This window comes from Larus michahellis, chromosome 1, assembly GCF_964199755.1.
Source record: "Larus michahellis chromosome 1, bLarMic1.1, whole genome shotgun sequence".
NCBI lineage: Eukaryota > Metazoa > Chordata > Aves > Charadriiformes > Laridae > Larus > Larus michahellis.
The window spans coordinates 197,714,346-197,737,058 of NC_133896.1; the positions used below are offsets into that span (position 1 = coordinate 197,714,346).

A 22,713-nucleotide genomic window follows, 5' to 3' on the forward strand; every position below is an offset into this window, starting at 1 on the left:
TACACAGTATCACTCTGTCTCACATACTTATGTAAAATATTTTTATTACTTTTTCAATCTACTATAGACCTTATGAACAGCACAAATGGGTTATTTCTGTAACTGTTTTCCATCTAAAGTCTCTTTATATTAAAATATAAAAGAAACAGCAAGCGTTAAATTCACTTTATCTTCTTGTTTAGATATTGATTCTAAATAGTCCTGGCAGTTGTTCCTACCTTATTTTAAAGAATGGAGCAAGTCAGTAAGACAACTGCTACCTCAGCTCAGCTGAACAGGGAAGGCAGACAATAGTGGTGTACTTGTGAAAGTAACAATCAGGGATCATGACAACAACAACAAAAAATTAAAACATAACTGCATTCCAGGATATCTGTGAAGCTGAAATTTCAGTGAAACTGTTGCCGATATAAAGTCAGCCAACAGCACCTTACAAGCAAAATACGTTACACAAAACAGACTTTTAATCTCATTTATTTTCCTTTTGTCAGTAATTCTTCTGGTACAGGATTTCAAATTCCACAGGCAAAGTTCACCTTAAGAATTAGTTCTGCCAGTGAGTAAATGGAAGAGGAAAAAAAGAATACAATACATTTCACAGCAAGGTAAAACTACATAGCAAGTAGACATTCTTGAGATTATATTTTTAACAGATAAGTGATGTTTCTAAAACATATTACCTGCTATTGAAGGTAGACAAACTAGTACCCAAGACACTTTTTCCACACTTTTAACTGTAATCCACAATATTCTACAGACTGGGAAATTTTATGGAATTATACTGAAGTTTGAAGTATCAAGGAATTATCAGTAAAAATGACAAAGGGAATCCTTAACTGTACAGTGAAGATAACACCCTAATCATCTTCAGAAAAGTATTCTAAGGTGGATGAAATATGAACAACAAAAGAAATCTTTCATTGCTGTGTAATAAGTGTTGTTAAACAACTCTGAAATCTTCATAAGTAAAATGAAAATTGAAACCTGAAAGAAAATTCAAGCTTACAGCAATGTTGTCAAAAGCATACAGACCCATCAGCTTCCACACCATAAAGAAACCTGCTCTTTTGCCAACTGAATTCTGACAGAACAACTTTGGTGACATAACTTACAAAGTCCACAAAACTTCATAAATGCATATAAATAATATCAATTATGGCCTAAAAATACCAAATTATATTCTTTTGAGAAAAGATTTAAATAGGAACACAACCACTGAGTTTTCACTGAAAAGTATTTAAGGAGTATTTAGTCACCACCATTACTAAAATTGTCTTTTACACAACTCCCTTTATAACAGACAAAAAGTATAGTAGACAAACCTAAAAATTACCGACAATGTCAAATCAACTCAGAAAGAAGGGTCATCTTAGAGGAAAAAAAAAAAAAAAAAAAGAACTCTTCTTACCAAAGTACTTAAACATGACATAAATGAAGACCTACAGTGGGCCTTTTCAGGAAAGAGCCACTAAGAGGTAGTGTTGCAAGACACTAACGTTTTCTTCTAAAAGTCTTAGAATTATTATGGAACAGATAAAAAAAAAAAACTTAAAGACAGAGGTCAGAGTCTTATTCAGACACATCTATTTTCTTTGCATTTTATTGAAGAAATTTGCATAAAGATCTCAAATAAGGTTAAAACAAGCTATATCAGCTTTGGAGATAACAAGATTACAATTTATTGCCATAACCTTGGCTAACACATGGAGGTATCTATTTCCAGGAGGAGTATCCTTCAACTTTTCAGACTAAGCTTCTGTTCTGCAGTTGTCTAGGTACTATGAAAGAAAATAGGATTTTGAGTTCTAACATATTTGCACAGGCTTTTTGTCATTAAAAAAAGGAAATAAATTAGCAAATTTGTGGACAATGTGGAAATGTTTGAGAATAGTGGCAACCTCACAAAGATCAGAGTACAGCAAAAAAATAGCATGAGATTAAGACAAACAACTTTTTTAGTGAACGTCCTCGCTATCTTGTGACATGGACACTTAGCACATAATTCTAGCCATTAAGTATTGCTGCAGAACTTTCTGTCACTTTTTAGTGTCAGAAGAATGCTGAAAATGTCAGGGCTTTTGGCTGTCATAGCTGAACAGGTATGTTCAGACATAAAAAGTGCAAAAATCATAAGTCAAATCTGGTTTACAGGCTTCAAATAATGCTGTCAACAGATACAGAATCTCTATATTTGCACCTCTTGCAACTCTGAAGAAAAATACCAAAACCTGTACTTCTGGAGTTTCTTTGGTTCTAACTGGTTTGATCTTCTAATACCGGCTAACTCTTCAAGTACTGGCTAAAGCTCCCATTAACACAGACCTTAAATTGAGCAAACTACTAATCATTGAGCCAAACATGAACAACCTGAAGTCAGAAGTATTCTTTTAACTTCTAATAGTATAACTCCACTGAATAATGAGAGATTGAAGAAGATCAAGAAACATTTGTTTTTAGAAGATCTACTGTGGCGCTTTATCTACATTATCTTGCATTCATGATATGGAAGCATCAGAACAGGTGGTATATCTGCAGCAAATGAAGCTTATACTCCAGTACAGACAAATCAGCATTCACCCACTTTTCCGCATGTGAACAGGCAAGTTTATGTATCTTGTTTAACTGTATACCATTGCTGTAGGAGAAAACAAGAGGAGCTGTGATTTACGCTTTTTCTCTTCAGAAGAGTAACTCATCTTTGAGTTTGAGGTCTGTTCTGTCTCAGTTTAGGAGACATTATGATCAGCAAAACCAGAAAGTTTCTTAACACATTTTCAGTCTCCTCAATAATGCTTACACAGGGGAGAGCCTGAAGAGGAAGAAAGGAGAATGCCTGAAGAGTTTCACTAAATTGCAAAAAGGTTTTCTAAGTTGAGAAAAAACAGTGGACTAGAAAGTTCAAAAATTTATAACCACGGAATAACATAGGTTGGAAGTGACAACTGTAGGTCACCTGGTTGAACTGCCTGCTCAAAGCAGGGCCAACTTAGATCAGGTGTTGTTCCAGGCCTCATCTAGTTGCATTCTAAATATTTACAAGAATGAAGATTTCAAAACCTCTCTGGTCACCTGTTCCCATATCTGATTACCCCCACAGCAATTATTTTTTTTCCTTACTACCTAATCAGAGTTTCCTCATGGCAAGTTCTGGACACTGCTTCTTGTCTTATCCCTCCTCATCTCCCAGAGTTCTTACAATGCCTACGCTTGCCACAGGGACATCTACAGGGAATTAAATAAACAACTAAGCTATAATGATTAGGTGGCGAAATTAAACCAAAGTGAAAAAGCACATATGGTAACGCCAAGTCATATTCTAAAAGGTTACTAGTTCATTTCAGTTTTCTTTTCTGAAAGAAAACAGAAGTTTCTACAGCTCTGAATGGCTAATGGATATTTGTATCAAGATTATTACTGCCTTGGGTTGTATGCCCCTTCAGTTTATGATTATAAAAATGCACTCTTATCTTAAAACATAATGATTTAATTACATAAATTATCAATTTGGGAAAAAAAAAAACAATACCCAAACAAACCATACGAGGAGCATCACAGAAATAAAAGTTCTGGCAAAAATAGCTAAGCACCTGCATCGGGCATAGTGTGCAGGGTTTGGGGCAGGCTGCTGGGGCGACCTGTGCAGGAGGTGGTCAGGGACTGCCCTGTGCTGATCAAAGCCACTTCCAACCAGCTTCACAACCAACAAACCAACCCCCAAACCTTCAACCAGCCAGAGGAGCCTATGGTGCCTCTGAGAAAACATATTTAAGAGAGGAGACACTGGAGGAAGCACTACTCTAAAGGGACTGTGTCCGGCGGAGGAACCCATGCTGAAGCAGTGGGTAAGATGTGAGAAGCAGCCACAGGAAAGGAACCACCATGCCCTGATCCCCATCTCTAGCGCTGCCATCGCCTCACCAAAGGGTCTGTGTATAGGGTGCGGTGAGAGGCCTGGAAATGGCGAAGCAGGGAAGAAAGGTGTCCAAAGGGGAACTGAAGGCTGGTTTCTCTAAATTTTTATGTGTTCACTTTTATTTCTCAATACCAGAATCAATAATTCAAAGATTATGTCAATTGACAATAAACTAAACTAAGCAAAATTCCACGATTCAAAACCGTTTTGTTGCCCACGACAGCATCTCAGACTGTCGCTAGCCCCCTAAATTCCCCCATGCAGTCCTGTTACACAAAAGAATACTCAAGGGTACAGAATTGGCACTTAGTAGCGAAAGATAGAATGAAAGCCACATGGACAAATGCAAACATGTCAACAGCATATACTGCTTTGAATGCAATGCTTATGCTGGCATTTATCAAAACCTACATGTTTAATTCCATATCATATTTGATGTTTTACAATTGAAAAAGAACTTTCATTACATCTCCCTGAAAACAAAAGGAAAAGTTGAAATTTCTCTTTCAACCAAAATGCAGAAAACATCAAGAAACTAAATCAGATTTTAAATGCATAAGTGTATTTAAACTACACCAAAGAATATAAAACAGGACATAAAAAATATTTCAGTACAGTCACCTAAAAGCAATTAAGTATTGTTATGCTAACAATTACTGCACTTAGAATTTAATACAACATTACAGCATGTTTTAAATGCACTACGTAAAAATTATGAATTTCACTGCAATCACGACCGAAACAGTAAGGGATGCATTTTGATTTAATTAGTTTTTCTTGTCTGTAACACAGCATTTCTAAGCAGATACATTAGATAATCCAACCACACAGTTACGCACTCTTCCTGGTTCAGGTCATTCCAGCAAATGGATAATCAGTCATAAAACTTCATTAAATTTGCTGCAGTATATACACATATAGAAAATAAAAATGACACGCACACATATATGAATGTGAGCATGGCAACATTTTCTACTATATATCATTTCTGTCAAAAGAGCACCAGATAAAACTTTTGGCAATAAAGTCAAGTTCTAGTCACAAATTATATCCAGAACTTCATCTTACGAATTTTTATCCCCCCCCCCCCGCCCTCCCCCAAAGATGAGCATTCACATACATATTAATAATAATAAAAAATACCTAAGTTTTACTTTACAAAATATCCTAAATGCTCAATAAATGTTTATTTTTTCCTTCTGAGCAAATTTGTAATCAAAGAATTCAGTTATAGTCTGATATTTCCAATACAACATTTAAGAAGTTTCCGAGAGGGAAGAGAAACAAGTAACCTGTTGGGATAAAAATATTCTGATTTCTTGAATGTTACTAATCATACATAAGATAGGAAGTTAGGGTATATAGGTACTTTTTCTTAATTACTCAATTTGGCAGTTGAAAACAGTATGATGTTTTTTCCCCTTTCAAGAGCCAAAATAATCCTGGCAAGATGTAACTCAAACACTGAAAGCAAATACTTTAGTATCAAATGGCTGGCAAAATCTTTTAAAAAAAATTCTGTAACACTTTCAACTTTACTAACAAAATGTATACACATTTCCCATTGCAACTGTAGTCTATTGGAATATCAGCTAACTTTCACAAAGTTTTCTATATGCCATTAAAAATCAGCTTGAAATAATGAAACAAATGGAATTAAAAAAAAATAGCACATTAAGTAAGACTGCATATTCACTATGGGATAAAGATAAATTGAACTCACTTTGGGTTGTTTTATGAGGTCAACTAAATCCTTTACTTGATGCCGTAGCAGATTTTGACATTTCCACATTTCATTCAATGCTCTAAAAACAAATAAATAAAGTTGTCAAAATCATCTATTCAATAAACAACACAACTGTCCAATAAGAGCCTTTAAATTGTCTTCAGCTTCAGACTCGGGAAATGTGCTTATCACCTGAACTTTCACTGCTGTATGAGCAAAGGCTAAATGTTTCCTTATGGCATGATATGGAAAATTTAATTGGTCGTATAAGACTGGAACAAAGTGAGGTTTTGAAACAAGTTTCATTTCAGATGCTTAACTACACTGCCTTAACCGATGCCTGGCCCATAAAGAACTCATTTGTACAAGCCTGAAATCACTCTTCTAAAAACATTCCAAGAAACAGGCTAAAGCACATGTTTAAGATTTTTATCATCAAAACAATGTTATTCTTGCACACAGAAAGTGGCTGCTACATGAATAAACTGTAAAAAGTGGACATGATTAGACTTGTAAGAGACACATTAGAGATACTCCGACAAAATTGAAAATTAGCACACTTTCCAGGAAAAATAAGCCATATCAATAAAAAAAGTCACAGCTTCATTTCAAATTTTCCAGAATCCACAAGTAAAAAGTCAGTTCCATACAACTAACTGAACATGCTATGTCTTTAAAATGAGTATTGCTGCATATGAAAACTATAGAATTCAAAAGTTATTTGTTACCTAAAATGACAAGTACTGAAGAGAATCTATTCTGCATTTTTGTTTAGCCTATACTACAAATTACTGGAACAGTAACTTTTTACTCTTAACATAGCATTCTTAATTTTAATTTGTTACAGTTGTAATATCTTTAGGCAGGTAATGCAAGAAATGCAGGGCATTCAGTTTCTCTAGTATTTGAAGGCTTTGGGGGTTTTTAAAGCCATTTTTTCATATAGAAAGCTTTTCCTAGCCTCCCTCATGAGAAAAAACCTACTACTAAATGAAAAACAAAGTAAAACTAAGTAAATTCAATCAAACTGTGAACATACAGCAGCAAAACTGTTATTAGTCAAATACATGCGCATATACCCATTTTAAGCTGGAGAAGATACATAAAGTAAAATCCATATAAGATCTAGGACTAGTCAACGCTACTAGCAACGCTATCTCTTTTCAGACATAAAAGGACTAACATGCACTCAAGCTTCTTTCCAGATCTTTGACACTACTTTTTTCAGCCGTTTATAGTTAAAAGGTACCATGCCTTGTTACAAAACACCCTATTAGTTGTTTGTTTTTTTCAAAATCCCACTTGAAAAATAGATACTATTGCTATTCTGTTTTCTGATCGTTCATAAACTACTTTTTTCTACTGCCTTAGGCTACTCATAACAATTTAGAACTTATTTACAATAATATCTGTATTAAAAATTATTTTGCGGGAAGTCAAAAATAGTACATACTTCACAGCATTTGAATCCAGTGTTGCATAAAGGTAATACAAACATTTCATTCTTTCATTTGTTTCCAAGTTGTGAGGGACCATATACTGAGCAAAGATGCGTTCAACAAGTAATCTGAAAGACAAGATTAAGAAACTTAAATTATAAAGGAAGCAAGCGGTCTTGAATTGCTAAAACATTCATTCAGAAACTCTCAGACCTATTTGGAGATCAGTAGTTGCATATAAAGATGGGGCTATTCAAAAACCTAAAGGTCAAGTTACTTAACTTCCAATATAACTCAGCATAAATTAAAGAAAAATATATCATTACAGAAGACATAATGTTAATGTCAGCAGTAGGAAATTTAAGAGATGACATTATCAAAATCAGATGTATTAATCTAGACAGGAATCAAAGGATTTTAGAGAATGACATCTATTAATTATCAGCCGAAATAGATCTTATCAGTGAATTTCATTAGGGGTCAGTATTAGGGTAAATTCAGGAATTGACCCAAATTAACAGGCCTAAAATAAAAAAAAAAAAAAAGAAATAACATGTTGATTATATCTCACATTATCATGAAGCCCAGAAGGAGAATTTAGATACTAGTCCGAAGGAGCTGACTAGCTCCTTCCCTCCACCCCTCCCTGGCCCCTTTCCCAAGGGCTGAGTTTATCTCACTTCTTTTGCTTCTGCAATAAAAATGGGGGTACAGTCACGAAGGAATTATTAAAAGCTTCAGCTATAACATGGAAGCTCCTTATTTGGAAACAGGAAGAGACAAAGGTTTGAGTCTGCCAGTTACCTAGGCAAGACTGAGAAGAAAAAACAAACGGAAAACGAAGCCCACGTTGCAATCTTAAATACCAAGAAGGCCCAAGACTTTTGCAAATTGAGGTCAATGTTAACAGAATGAAGTAAATAGGAAAAAAAAAAAACCCCAATCACGCATTTTTTTAGGCTAGAAAAGAGAAAAAAATCCTTATGCACAATTGGAGCAGGTGGTCAACACCTAAACCCAGCTAATTTAAAAAGACACCAAAGTTTAAGAAAAATCTCACAGTGGGAAAGACCGGATCTGAAGATCCAGATAGTTCTGCCCACTTCCATGGTACCATGAAATAATTCATTATTTTGGAGATCACTTTCTGAGGCCACGAGTTTTTGAAGAGACTTTTATGGGTTTGCAATGCGATGTTTGTATCGCAACATGCTGCAAGGGCCAAAAGCTCGTTTCTAAAGCCATCAAGATGGCCTTGATTAGTCAAGGTGGACCAACTCCCAAACTAGTTCCCCGTGTGCAACCATCTATTTTTCAATACGAACAACTATATACAATGCTATAGCTGGTACAACAGAGGCACTGCTTTCACCACAAATCCAGGACAAGCCTCTAATTCATGGCTATTATAGTACAGAAAAACTAACCTTCTGCAGAGTGAGATGCCTTAACCATTGTCACTACATGTACTAGACTTACCTTTAAAGCATAACAGGAACAACAGGCAAATCTAAAGCAAGATCATTAAAGCAATTTTACCTACTGAATTTTAACATAAAAATTAGCAAGCTCCTGAAATAAACACAAAAATCTCCTTTACTGAAGCAGTGGTGAAGTACAGCTAAAAATTTTGAAATATTCCAACCTATCTCACCCTTTATAATCACTTTTGGTCATAAAAAAGAAAAAAAAATAGAAAACAACACAGGACAACATTTGGCTGCAGCTGTATAAAATTACACGCTGAATCAAAACATAGAGGACTATCAAGTCTCCTCTTTCTTGTCAGCACTTAAGTACAAAGGAAAAACAAATGTGCATAATAAGTTACCACGCTTATCCACAGACTCGCCTAGCTTTCATGACTGACTTACCTGTCATCAATACTGTTTTGATAATATATATGCAGAAGTTTATCTTTGATCCATGATATCTGTTTCGCAGCTTCTTTTCCTGCTTCTGATTGTAATGAATATTTCTTGTATACCTGTGCAAGTCCCATCATAGCTTCCTTCCTCACTCTCCACTTGAGAAAAAGAAATAGTACCCAGTTTAGCAGTTCAAAACTCAAAAGACTGCAGAATTTTGAGGTAGGCATTTCCTATTCTACACCAAAATAAGAGTTTAATTGACAAAAAAAGTTAAATTGAGTTCTAACTGCAACTCTTTCTCATTAGAACATATATTGCATCATATCTTTTATGCTTAAACTCAACATAAGTAACTAGTACGCAAGTATGCATCTTGAGTTTAGAATTGTTACAAATTTAAGCTAACACCCTTTCTCACAGATCTATACTGAATATTTGCGATTGTATTACAGGTGCAACAGGGGAAAGCATGTCATCAAATTAAAAAATAAGGTAATAATGTTAATTTTAAAAGTTGGTGCCATCAACGGCCTTGTTTACTATGCTTTAACATAAGCAGCAAATCTCAAATTTTACCAAATAATGAAACACGGCTAAACTAAATTTCAAGACTATTCAAATTTGAAAGCTACCACACTGATTCGCAGTCTTCAAATGATCTAATTAAAAGCAGGCAAACTAGCTACCTCTGATGGTGGAACATGACAATAGAATATGCAGTAATCTATAATACATTTTGAAACCTGATAGCAAAATTTCTTATGAAGACTGTTAGAATGTTTTACAAGGATCTCATTTTACTTAAAAAAATTACTAGAGCTAGACAACTGGAACAACGTTGTTGTGCTTCAGCCTTTTTTATCATACTATCTTAAATAAAAATACAGCACAATGAAAAATGTGGTATTTCAGTCGGCAGCAACTTCAAAATTTTTTGCATTATGTTCGTTTTCATTAGTCATTTTAAAATAAGTTCAGCATTTTTCAGAAGTGCTGCTTTTTAAAAAGCTGAATTACAGTCTAGACATACAAGACATAGCCATTATTAGTACTAATTAAGTCTTACCCGCTTGTCCAGTGTTCGTTCTCTGACAAAATTAAGCAAGTGATCATTGACAAGCAAAAGATCTTTTTTAGCAGCAGTAACTATGGATACTATAACATCATGCCTTATGGCTTCTTCAGGATCATGTGACCTTACTTTAAGATATTCTGGAAAAAAACAGAATAAGCACTTCATTGTAAGTATACATTTCATTGTAAGTATACAACTCCAGCTACTTTTCTTTCTCTAGACAGTACTCAACTGACAGAAGCAGTAAACACGATTTTCTACTGTTTTGAGCATCAACAGTAAGAAACCAATAGTTTTCTCTAAGATCAACTGGAGTGTCAGTAAAACTTTACATTTGCTTAGAGTAACAAATATTTATATTCCTCACATTATGGAAATGAGAGTTATAGAGTTACATTTTTATTATTTCTCATAATAGTTAAGCTTTGTCTACATTAGCAATTATTACAGCCAAACAGAATTGGATCTGTAGGGTAGAACAGACAGTGCTGAGAACTTGATAACCACACTATATACATTTTAAAGTCTTACTTCAGGCTAGAGGCTACTCTCTTCCTGCAGACTCCATCCCCTTTGGCTGCTGGAGCACATTAGTTACAGAAGTTGTGGTCAGGAGTGCATTATCCACAAGGAATCTAGTTCACATGCTCCAGGAACACTCCACAGTGTGAGCCATGTAAGCATTGTAAGCAGGGACAAATCAAGAGACATACTTCAAAAGCATGCTCTTTGACCAAGCTATAATGCTTATTTAGACACATGCTAGTTAAATTCATCTTAAAACAATATTTCTAGATTATTTTGGCCCATTGCTACTTATTTGGTAGCATCAACAACCTTATACTACCAACATTTTAAGATTTCTGCTTATAAGTGTCAAGCATGTCAGCTACCTACTGCCATTTTAGAAAGCTGACAAATAAAACTGCAAAGTTCATTTATCTTTTTAGAAGTATGTATCGTACGTTAATTTAGAAGTACAAATGGGTAGGAAAACGCACACCAAAGTTAAGATCACTGTACACAGCATACAGCAGTGAAACACTGAGAACATTAAGAAACATTGACAATTCAAAGTTTACTCTGAATGAAATAAGCAGAGGTTACTGTTCTCTTATTACTGTTCAATGACCAGTGAAACCTTTCAAGTCTCATCTGAAATATTGGCCATTAACATTTCTGGTAATCAGCACAAGTGTTGAAAGAGGACATCAAGAAATAAAGCTTTGCACTTATGTACGTTACGAAATTTGAAATCCAAATAAGACTTTAAAAAAAACAACCCCAGTTTTGTTCCACAGGAACACATAATAAACTAAAACAAATGAAGAACAATGCCATTGCACAAAACAATTCTGGTCTCAAACACCAGTGAGTCAGAGGAATTTTTTCAACAATTTGACTTCGATAAGCGCTGTGGGGAGAGAGAGGAGGGGCGAGCAAAATTACATTTCCCAGAGGATACCATTAGAGGGGGCACAAAGTCTTTCTGCAATGTAAAAAAAAAAAATTCTTGAAAATACAATTGTGATAATCAAAAAGGAAATATCTTTACCATTCCATTAAGGAAAGGTCCAGAAACATTTTATTTTTTTTAAATGGCTTAACAATACCAATAACTATGGGATGATTCTAGCCTGACGGTACTTGTGTCTAACTTGACAAATGATCAGCAAGCAGGAGAGCAATCCCACGCACTTAACAGCCCTTTATATTCCTCTCTTTAGAGCAAAAGGACAAAGATATTACCACCAAAAAATTACAAGTAGGAGTTTATGGATCAGGGGGAGATACAGTATCCATATACACTTTGAGGAGAAAAAAAACCACAGGAGCAACAACCACTAAACACTTCCACTTATGCCAGTTGCCTTCTTCCCACAGAAGCCTTGAGTTACAGGCTGTGTTTGATCTGAAGGAGCAGGAACCAATGGCTGTGGTCACAGTTAGGACAACTGTTTTCATGTTTTAGACAGTGGCTACATAATATTTACACATTTCAGTTTTGTGGAACTGAAGTGTCCACTCTGCACCCTAGTTAATAAATGCCATGACCACTAGGTTAGCCAGGCCGCCTTTGCTTGATCCCATGGTGCTTAATTTCAACAGCAGTTGGGAACGCAGAGTGATCTCTTTGGTTAAGGCATTCTTTATGCACAATCCCTCCAGCCCGAGAGGCAGCACTGAAGGCAGGGACTCTAGAAGTTAGAAGTCCAACCTCAGTTACGCCCTCCACAACATCTGGCAATATTACTTAGTATTACAACTAACCTTCCTGATTTTTCCAGGGGACTTAACACCGTATTTTAATGTTATAATAAATCTGGTACCTGTTAAGTCTTTTGCTAGATCAGGATGGTTCATAAGGCAGTGACTTGCAAATTTCACACATTCAAGACGAATAGGTACATGGATATCATTGAACCTATTTAGAAACAAGACAAATGCATTACAAAAACAACAAAAATATCACTTTTACTAAAGCAATTAGTTTATTTCTACACAATCTCAAATACCTCTGAAAATATTTTTATGCTTCCCATGCTCAGTTACATGCATAAAACATCTCTGATTTCACAGTATTAAGTGGTCTGTCTTTAGCTTAAGAAAAAAAATCCTGTTCTCATTAATTCATGTTCTGAACACGAAGAGAAATATCCTCTCCTGGTACACATGAGAAACTCTGAGGCAGACAACAATTATTTATTAGAAAGATGTCTGACATATTTTAACTATCTTTTCTGTAATGTTCCATGTATCAACAACTAAAAGTCTTCTAAGACTGCAATACTCATCCTCTCTTTAAACTGTATGACAGACAGCAAACAAATGGGCATCTAGCCTACTGTAAATTTTTTCACAGATGGATCACTTCAACTTCTGTAAGATTTCCTTTCGAAAGACTGAATTAAGTTTGATGCTTGAAAACTAGTATTTTCTTGTGTTTAATTTTCATATAAGTAATTTTATAATAAAACTATTGATGTAATGAAAGCTACAAACAACTCTTTTGAAAAATCAAATGCATTTTCAAGCTGTCCTCAAAATGCTTGGTTTTAAACAAATTAAAAATCAAATTTTAGAACATTAACGCTGTTGAAATGCTTATCTATCAAATAAAGATGTTTTAAGGAATAACTGTTGTAGTAAAAACCAGGTATGTTTTCAAAATCAAGGGATTTTAAGAATGGTTCCTTTAGTAACGCAGCTATAACAACTTAGTTAAAATCCCTGAAAAAAGTAAGTACATGCATGCAATTCATAACTAGTTGAAAAACAGTAATTATGAACAACAGATTGCACACTCACATTGCTTCACAACACAACACAATGAAGCATTTTCCTGTGGGCCCAATTAGATCTGGTATTTTTTGATGACATGCAATGTTTAAATAGTTATATACTTTCAAGCTAAAGGCCTTCCCTCAATTAAGTGTCCTGTACTTTTAAAAGTAGCATTTCTTTGAGGACTCTGGTTTTGATACAACTGAATGCTAAATTATATTAGCCATACTTTATCATACTTTAATTTCTCCTGACTACAAGCTCCAGCTGTATTTTCTATCTTGAACTGGCAGACTGTTTCAAAAACAAAAGATTAAGTGTCTTTGCAACATTGTAAATACTACATACCTCTTTTAAGGCATTCCAACCATTAAAAAAATTGAAATCAGTATACAAATACTGTACATAAAAGCCTCAAAACCAGTTCTAATATCACCTGCAAATGTCATTTGATGCTGTTTTAAAATTGATCGATTATTGAATAGTTTTATTTGTGAAGATTAAAACAAACTATGCCTTTTTCTTGACAACGGCAATTAAGATGGTTGCAAAAAAATTGAACTATGAAGGGAGAATCACCGATGCAGAAGATGTATGTAAAATAACCTTTAGCATTATCTGTCACATTTGAGATAAAGCAGCAGGTGGGAACAGACACTTAGCTCTGTCACTTAAAAAGAAGTTGAATTATACTTCATTGAATGTTTTTTCCCCTCCTAGGAAGGGAACTAAACCAACACATACCTCCCCAGGTAGCACTGCCAAAGTGGTTTGTTTTGAGATGCCAACTCTGAATCCTTCGCCCCAAACATTTTTGCTAGAAGTTTTACAACCTGCAGGCGTTCTTCATTGTCATTGCTCTGGAAAATGAACACATTTTTTTTTCTAATTAAAAAAAAAGCCACAACACAAACAAAAGCCAGACTACTGTTTTGTACAGTTTTTACACCAATACACTTACACATCTCTAGATATATCATAAAACCGATTAATAAGCTTTTCTTGTATACAAATGTATATCTCAAGACAAAAAACCTTCACTATAATTAGGAGAAGACAAAATAATAAAGGCAGTGAAAACAAAAAACAATGTCAAGACAAAAACCAATGTAAACAAAGCCTGGTGAAAAATACACAGATACATACACAGCCCTCAATCGCAGGTTACTGATCCTGTTAGGAAACCTGGTATGTGCCTGCACAAGCTTACATAAATTCGAGCACACCACAAAACCCATTCTACATTTGTCTGCACATAAAGGTTTACAGTTCTCTAGAATAGTATTTGATTACAAAAACTTAGTTAAAAATAAGAAAGTTTTCTGAAAGTAAGTTTTTAGAGATCACATTAAGCACCCAAGATCTGAGAGGCATGGGATCTGGTCCTGTATTTAAGCCTACATTTAAAAGTTACAAATTACAACAGATACTTTTCTTTCATATTTAAAATTAGCACTAACAGAGATAAAACAAGGCCTTCTCCAGTGTATTTTCACTGACACTCGTTGGCATTACACTTGTTTAATACAACACACAGCATTTGAAGCTTAATACATACTTTGGAAATGTGTGCTAACATTTGTGCAATTACTTCCTGTTCGCCAATTTTTTTTTCTTTGGCTCATTAAAGAAAAAGAAAGAAGAAAAACCAGCTGCAACACTTTTTTGAAAAGGGAGTAGCTGAAGTTACTTCGTATTAACTAGTTATTATTTACCCCTTGTTCCTTCAGTGTTTTTTCTAGTAATAGAGACAAGGTCTGTTTAAAATACTGTTCTTTTCTACCATCTTTGACATTCTTGTTAGTTCAACATCACCTTTTGAATGTGAACAAGAAATAAGAGCACAATGTAGCTGTCAAAGTTCTCTAATACTACACAACAGTCTTAAAGACCAACTATTTCTCCTATCTGACTCAATACCATAAATGGTCTGAAAAGTTTACAAGTATGTCCTTTTAATTCAGCTCCCTAAAAACAGTAAAAGCATTTGTAAAATCCTTAAAGTAACAGAGCAAGAAAAGTTAAAGATGAAGAAATCTAACACTAATATATTACTACATTACAAGAGACTACAATTCTTCTGAATACACTTTAGTATTAAGTATTAGCAACATTAATAGTAAATCCATTAATACATTTGTCTGCACTTGACTAATTTTTGCAATTAAATTTCAGATTGACATTACTGAAAGCCATCTACAACCTCCCCCTCTTAATCTGCAATAATTATGTTTTTTTCTTGTTGAGTTTCAACTTGTAAGTGTCCATTACATTATAAATTCTTATTCTGTGCCTTCATGGTTAAGAATTTTTTTGTAGCCTATTTAGTCCAGCCTCCATTAGTCAAATCCCATCCAGTCCCATTTAAACCAGTAAAATATTAAAAATATTAAGCATCTCTGCATTTCTCTAGGTAAACGACACAGATCCAGAGCAAGACACCCCAGAGGGTAGGGAGGACACTAAACATTGAACTACTTAATTACCCAGCCAGAAATATAGAAAAAAGAGAGACATTAAAAAAAAAGAACTAAAGTGTCCTTAATGAATTAGCCATAGAAGAAGCTTTCACTGTATTAGCCACTAATCCAATTATAAGACAACCCAATCATATTTAGTCCCTTTTGTAGAAACAATGAATATACGTGACTATGGACCAAGAGTATTTGGTACTTTCTAAATTTGTGCACAGATGTTGGTTTCCTTGAAACTTTCTTACATAAGCTCCTAAAGGTAATAAAAATAAACCTGTACTACTTATTAAATGAATGCATCACTGCTACAATCTCTTTCCTTTATTCTACTTTAATCTCTACTTCTTTTTCTGAGGAAAAAGAAATGAGTTATCATAAACTCTGAAAAAATATTAATCTTCTCCATTCCGTGAGACATTGTGTACTTGAAGAGTCACATTCTTCATTTCTCTTCTTACGGATGATCCAGCACTCTTTATGCTTAATAGTGTTCCACAATGATCTGTCAATAACAATTGACATTGAACACTTACATTTTCAGTTCCCCGTATGTGCTCCCAACACACAGGCAGATGCTTTTCTGCCTAGATGTCACTAACAACAGCTGACATTGGTCAGACTGTTATTGCTACCAAGTCCAAAAGAATAAGCAGCACTGGGGATCTGGGGGGAATTGGGAGTACAAGTGTACGCATGACTTGAAACTTGCCATATCCAGGAAGAAAGGCAGCTCTACAATAACAAAAGGTCAAGGTTTTATTGATTTTATTCATTACATCATATTGGTTTAGTAAAATAAAAACCTAAAACCCATTATGGTCATTTCCTAAACACTCTATTCATGAGCTTTTCATTTTCCTAAACATTAAAATGGTATTCACTTTCAGTAATACAAATTTATAAAATTCAAATATCAAATTCAAAAGAAGCAATATCAGTTTCCTTTACCAGTTGGCCTATACAACAATACATTCCTACCTCTGTTCTCTCCTGCACCAATAATGCTTCTCTGCCAATGCTAGATCTCTAAACACACCACCTTATAATGCCAAGTTCAGGCACAAGTGACTGACCCTCACAGGAGAGGTTAAGTTAAATGAATTTCAGTGCGCATTCTCCTGCTAATCCCCCAGACTCCTTTCCAAAACAAGGTAAAAAAATAATTACCAATAAGAAGCAACCATGATTTGACACAGCTCTCGGAGTGTTAGAGTTTAACAATACTCCTTTTCTGCCACATGAGAACATAAGAGCTTTTTCTTTACAAAAAAATCTATAAAGGTGTGGTGGGTTGACCCTGGCCAAAAGCCAAACACCCACACAGCCTCTCATTCACTCTCCTCTCCTGTACAGAGAGGGGAAGGGGAAAAAACAGAAGGAGCTGAAAAGACTCACGGATCAAGATAACGACAGTTTAATAGGTAAAGAAAAAGCTGTGTACACAAGTAAAGCAAAAAGAGGAATTCATCACTACTTTCCATTGGCAGGCAAAGGTCCCCCGAGTTCCTGGAAAACAGGGTCTCAGCATGCAGAGTGGTTGCTTGGGAAGACAAACGCCATAAGCATAAACATTCCCGCCCCCCCCCCCCCAGCTTTCTCTTCCTTGCCCTGAGATTTTACTACTGAGCACCTGTCCCCTTCTCAACCTCCTGCCCTGTCCCAGCCCCCACTCGTTGTGGGGGGAGAAAGCCTTTACCTGTGCAAGCACTGTCCAACAACAGCCCAAACAGTAGTGTGCTGATGGCTGCTACGAGGGAAATTAACTCCATCCCAGCCAGACGCAAAAGGATAACTAGTTTGTCCACTTTTGTTTGGTATGTGACACAGAATGACACACAATTGACTGCATTCCAATTTTCTTCAGATATAAGATTCTTGGGATACACAGGACAGAAAAGGCAAGTGAGGGAGTAAAGCACACAAAAGCTGCACATTTCAGAGAACACCGGTTACTGACAGCAATCTTCCACTCTTCACCCAAGTCAACACCATGTACAATGCTCACAGAAGTTAAAGTTACCTGGACAGGCTGGATTGATGGGCCAAGACCAACAGTATGAGGTTCAACAAGGCCAAGTGCCAGGTCCTGCACTTGGGTCACAACAACCCCATGCAGCGCTACAGGCTTGGGGAGGAGCGGCTGGAGAGCTGCCTGGCAGAAAAGGACCTGGGGGTGGTAGCTGACAGCCAACTGAGTATGAGCCAGCAGTGTGCCCAGGTGGCCAAGAAGGCCAACAGCATCCTAGCCTGTATCAGGAACAGTGAGGTGAGCAGGACTGGGGAAGTGATCGTCCCCCTGTACTCGGCACTGGTGAGGCCCCACCTTGAGTACTGTGCTCAGTTTTAGGCCCCTCACTACAAAAAAAAGACATTGTGGTGCTGGAGCGGGTCCAGAGAAGGGCAACGAAGCTGGTGAGGGGTCTGGAGAACAAGTCTTATGAGGAGCAGATGAGGGAGCTGGGGATGTTTAGCCTGGAGAAAAGGAGGCTGAGGGGAGACCTTCTCGCTCTCTACAACTACCTGAAAGGAGGCTGTAGAGAGGTGGGGGTTGGTCTCTTCTCCCGAGGAACAGGCGATAGGACAAGAGGAAATGGCCTCAAGTTGTGCAGAAGAGGTTTAGATTGGACATTAGGAAAAGCTTGTACGCTGAAAGCATTATTATTATTATTATTAAGCATTGGAACAGGCTGCCCAGGGAAGTGGTTGAGGCACCATCCCTGGAGGTATTTAAAAGACAGGTAGACATAGTGCTTAGAGATATGGTTTAGTGACAGGTTTTGTCAGAGTTAGGTTGATGGTTGGACTATATGATCTGAAGGGTCCCTTCCAACCTAGGCAAATCTATGATTCTATGATCATGACCAAACTTTACGGTCACTCGTTGTACCAAAAAGGCAAGGTGCTTGAACACTAGGTGGCCACATTGTTTAGAGCCAAAATAGCAAATATGCACAACAGTGTTACCAAGGCACCTAAGTGGTCTCACATATTCCATACTAACAGTTTCATAACCCCTCCATACATGGCCGAAAATTTCTTTGGTCACTGACAGGAAAGCCCTTGGATTTTTCCCCACACTCAAAGAGATAGTCTAGAACTTCCATAAGATCCTGATCCCATGAAGATAAATCAAGAGGTATCCTGCCACAAAGAGTGCAAAAGAAATTCAGGGAGATGGAGAGCAAGAGATTTGGATCCTTGAGTCACAGAGACACAGACGTTTGTTCACACCTTAAAACTCCTATCAGCCACAGATGCTGAGAACAAGGCAGCCCAATCAATTGGAAGGCAGTGGACATTACTCAGTGAAGCTCACCTGGCTGTGGGAGAAAGCCACCACCAAGATACTACATGGAAATTCTGGTTCATGTACAGAATATGCAACTCGTGGAAAAGTTGCTGATACCAGGAAGAATCAGTTTAGAGAAACAGGATATCAGAGAAATGCCCAGACTTCACAGATTTCAGTCCGTCATCAGACAGAATTTAGTAGTTGTGTAAGCCCAAGCAGAATACAGATTCACCAAGCCAAGCATATTCATGGGAGAATGCTAGACATGATGTTCCACTAAACAAAGTTACAGTTCTTTGTAGATTACTAGTTTAGATGGTCAGTAGTTGGAGACATTGGGCATATGAACTGTTGACAACAAGACAAGAAAATGGAGGACCCATAGGAAGAATGCAGGCACAGATATGGGACACTGTTGAAGTTTCAACAGCTCCCAACAAAGCAGGACTGAGATACAGTTTCTGCAACATTGTGTAAGTTTTAAATGATTGCTGAGTTGTCCATCACCTTATCCACACAATCCTCAAAAAAGACAGCAAATAGCCCTTCTTAAGCAAGAAGGGCTATGTCCACCAGCATTACTGAAGCACATATTCCGAGACAGTGTTATAGTGGCCATATTGGAAAAACTATCATTCTATGTACTGTATTCTATCTATGAATCTTTAGAAAGAATTTGTTCAGCAACTTGACCCAGTTAATTACCAGACCTTGTTTTCCAAGTACTAACTGGAACTGAAGTGTGCCATTTACTCCATACCATACTTTTAAGCTCCCTCTCATGCAGATCAAGAGGACAGCACCAAAATGGCATGCAGATAATCTCCATTGGTACCTGATAACGGTGGTTATGTCTGTCACACAAGACAGAGACCATCAACTTAGATAAGCCAGGCTCAAGAGAGTCCAGAAGACCCAATAGCACAGCATGTCCGCAAACAGCACCACACTTCCACATTCTCCAAGAGAAACGTGTACCAGTTCTGCAGCATGCTCTTAAAATTCCTGTAAAGCCACCTACGTGTCTAGACAATTCATTCCACTTTCCTCCCTTGTCCAAAAGACAACGGGTTATCTAAAGGTGATCTGTCACCAGAAGGCTTACAGAACGACTCTATCCACTCCATCCAAAGATATTACTAGCTGTTAATGCTTTGTGGTGGTAGCATCAGCTCTCTAAACTCCAGAAACAATTGATATCAAGGTAAAAGTAAAGTTGCTGGTGTGACACTTCAGTCTTTGCAGTCTCTAGCACCTACTCTCCTTGGGTAAAGTATATTGAAAAACTCCCCGCAGTGCCAAACAAGAAAATGGAGGAGCCATAGGAGGAATGCGTGCACAGAACCAGAGAGGCAGGCAGCACAGAAATATTTCTCCATCAGCATCAGTATCTTTTTATATTCAGCTCAGTATTTCAAGTTGCTCCACCGCCACATCATGGTGGCAGTGTACATCTCGGTCTCAGCAATATTATTACAAATTAATTGATGTGGATGAGGATTTTGCTTTGGGTAGAGGAAGCATAGCTGGAAAGGCTTCCCTCAGCGTAAATTGACTCATCCCATTCACTAAACAAGATTCGTCAGTCATCACACGGCTCCAGGACCACAACACCTGTGTCCTTGGTGCATCTCAAATAAAAAGGAAGGAAGAATGAACTAAACTGTATTTCTCTTAAGTGCTCAATAGCAGGAAGCAAAATATGTATACCATTAGAACATACAGATAGAGTTTCTCAAGGATGATTCTTCAAAATGTATAACCATAGTATCATTCTTCCAGGAATCCCTGTCTTCTTTTCTTTGGCTAATAATTTCCCACTTCGCTGCCAAATGACATCCAAAAAAGTAAAGAAATTTCTTTCAGGTTGAAAGTAATCAAGTTCTATACAATTTGCCTTTGTAAGTCCCATGTCACATCAGTCTTTTTTTTTTTTTTTTTTTTAATATACGGAGGCCTAATTCTTATTTCCCAATTTATTTTAAAGTCTTGTGCCCTATTAAGATCACCTTCATTGTTCTGCAGGCTTTACATGATAGGGCCAGCAAAAAAAAAATTGAGAAGTTGTTTAACATCTGTATGAAAGTAACCATTTATCATTCTCTACTGGCAAAAAGACTTTTGAGACAAGAATTTAAGACAATTTTTAGACAGGACAATTTAGACAAGAAATTAAAAAGAACAGCTCTTGGATAAAAATGGCTCAAGCTACGTCAAAACATAAATCAATTTCTTAAAGCATTTTCTTATTTCTTGTAAATTAAATTTCATTGAAATTATCAAGAATACCGCGTTCTGTTCAAATTCATACAGAACTTGCCAAGTTTGCACCTGAAAATATTTTTTAAAGCATCACCTTTAAAGTCAGCCAGAACACTTGATGTCTTGCTCAGAAGATCAACATGAGTCTACTCCATCTGGCCAAATTTTTTTTTTTAATCACTGCTTTTGAAGCCAATTATAAAGAAAACGCATGTTTTCAAAAACACAAAGAGCAATTACCCAATTTATCTTTGAAAAGCACAGATCATATGTCCACTTCCATGTGTTCAATGCATACAAGATGAGATCATTCTGACACATCTTCACTCCTCAAAACTGACAACTCAACAGTTGAGGTAGCCACAGCTTTCCTTCAACGTCATCTGCTTTAAGAGCAATGCAAACCTCTTCAGCAGCAAAGCAGCTATATGAGATCCTGGAATACAGCAACCGTCCCTCTACCCCACAAGCATTATTTGAGTATTTGCCCCTAGCATTTGACTTCTATTATCACACCTCTATATTCAAGGGCTGTATCAGACAATCTCATAGAACAAAAACTGGACATCCCTGTGAAACTATGTGTTTGACCTAAATATACTCCACAAACTTTTACTTAAATACCTAGTAGAGTCTCCACAGCGAGTGAGCTCAAAGAGCAAGGCTCAAACTATGGGTGTGAATAAAAACACAATACTATGTAATCCAGAAAAGGCAAAGCCATCTAGGCAAGTTCTGAATAATATGCAGAACTCACTGAAGTTCGTGGTTATTGTGTCATTAACCATATTGACCTTTATTCTAAAAGACATCTCCCCTCTCCCATATTTCAATATGGACTGACAAGCATGTTTTTTCTCCTTTACCACCCACCCTGACCCAGGGCTTCGTAAAGCTAACTGGGATACTGCTGTCCAGCTTCTTTTCATTCAAAGCAGCAAAACATTAGCTGCCTTCTACCATAAGTACTCTGAATTTCATTGAAATCACACTCTCTTCTCAGCACACTGCTATTTACCTGGACATGAATTAAAAATGCTCGACACTAGCTGTTGCTCTATAGAATAAAGCCACAGCTATTGTTGGAGTGGAAAGTATTTAATCATCACTGGCAGGTCTGCATAAAGAATGAACTGGTGTTGATCTCAGAAAAACCAAAGGCTGACCGTATTTCATGAATATTTCAGAACATTCATCTTCAAAATACCCTTTTAACCACAGAAAGGTCTTACAGACCTCTCAACTCATTTTGAATCATGGAATGGTTTGGATTGGAAAGGATCCTTTAAAGATCATCTAGTCCAACCCCAATGCCATGGGCAGGGACACCTTCCACTAGACCAGGTTGCTCAAAGCCCCATCCAACCTGACCTTGA

The 22,713-nt window shown here is 36.6% G+C and overlaps 1 protein-coding gene across 5 annotated transcripts in view; it reads right to left on the bottom strand.

Moving 5' to 3' along the window:
* Positions 1-22,713, bottom strand: part of PDS5B (PDS5 cohesin associated factor B) — a 116,746-nt gene that overhangs the window by 50,643 nt on the left and 43,390 nt on the right. For all 5 annotated transcript variants that reach the window (XM_074567866.1, XM_074567859.1, XM_074567863.1 and 2 more), the window contains exons 9-14: positions 14,054-14,169; positions 12,355-12,449; positions 10,016-10,161; positions 8,953-9,104; positions 7,093-7,206; positions 5,637-5,718 (exon numbers count right to left, since the gene is read on the bottom strand). In XM_074567866.1, the coding sequence (XP_074423967.1) occupies positions 5,637-5,718; positions 7,093-7,206; positions 8,953-9,104; positions 10,016-10,161; positions 12,355-12,449; positions 14,054-14,169 (705 nt within the window). The remainder of the gene's footprint in view (positions 1-5,636; positions 5,719-7,092; positions 7,207-8,952; positions 9,105-10,015; positions 10,162-12,354; positions 12,450-14,053; positions 14,170-22,713) is intronic.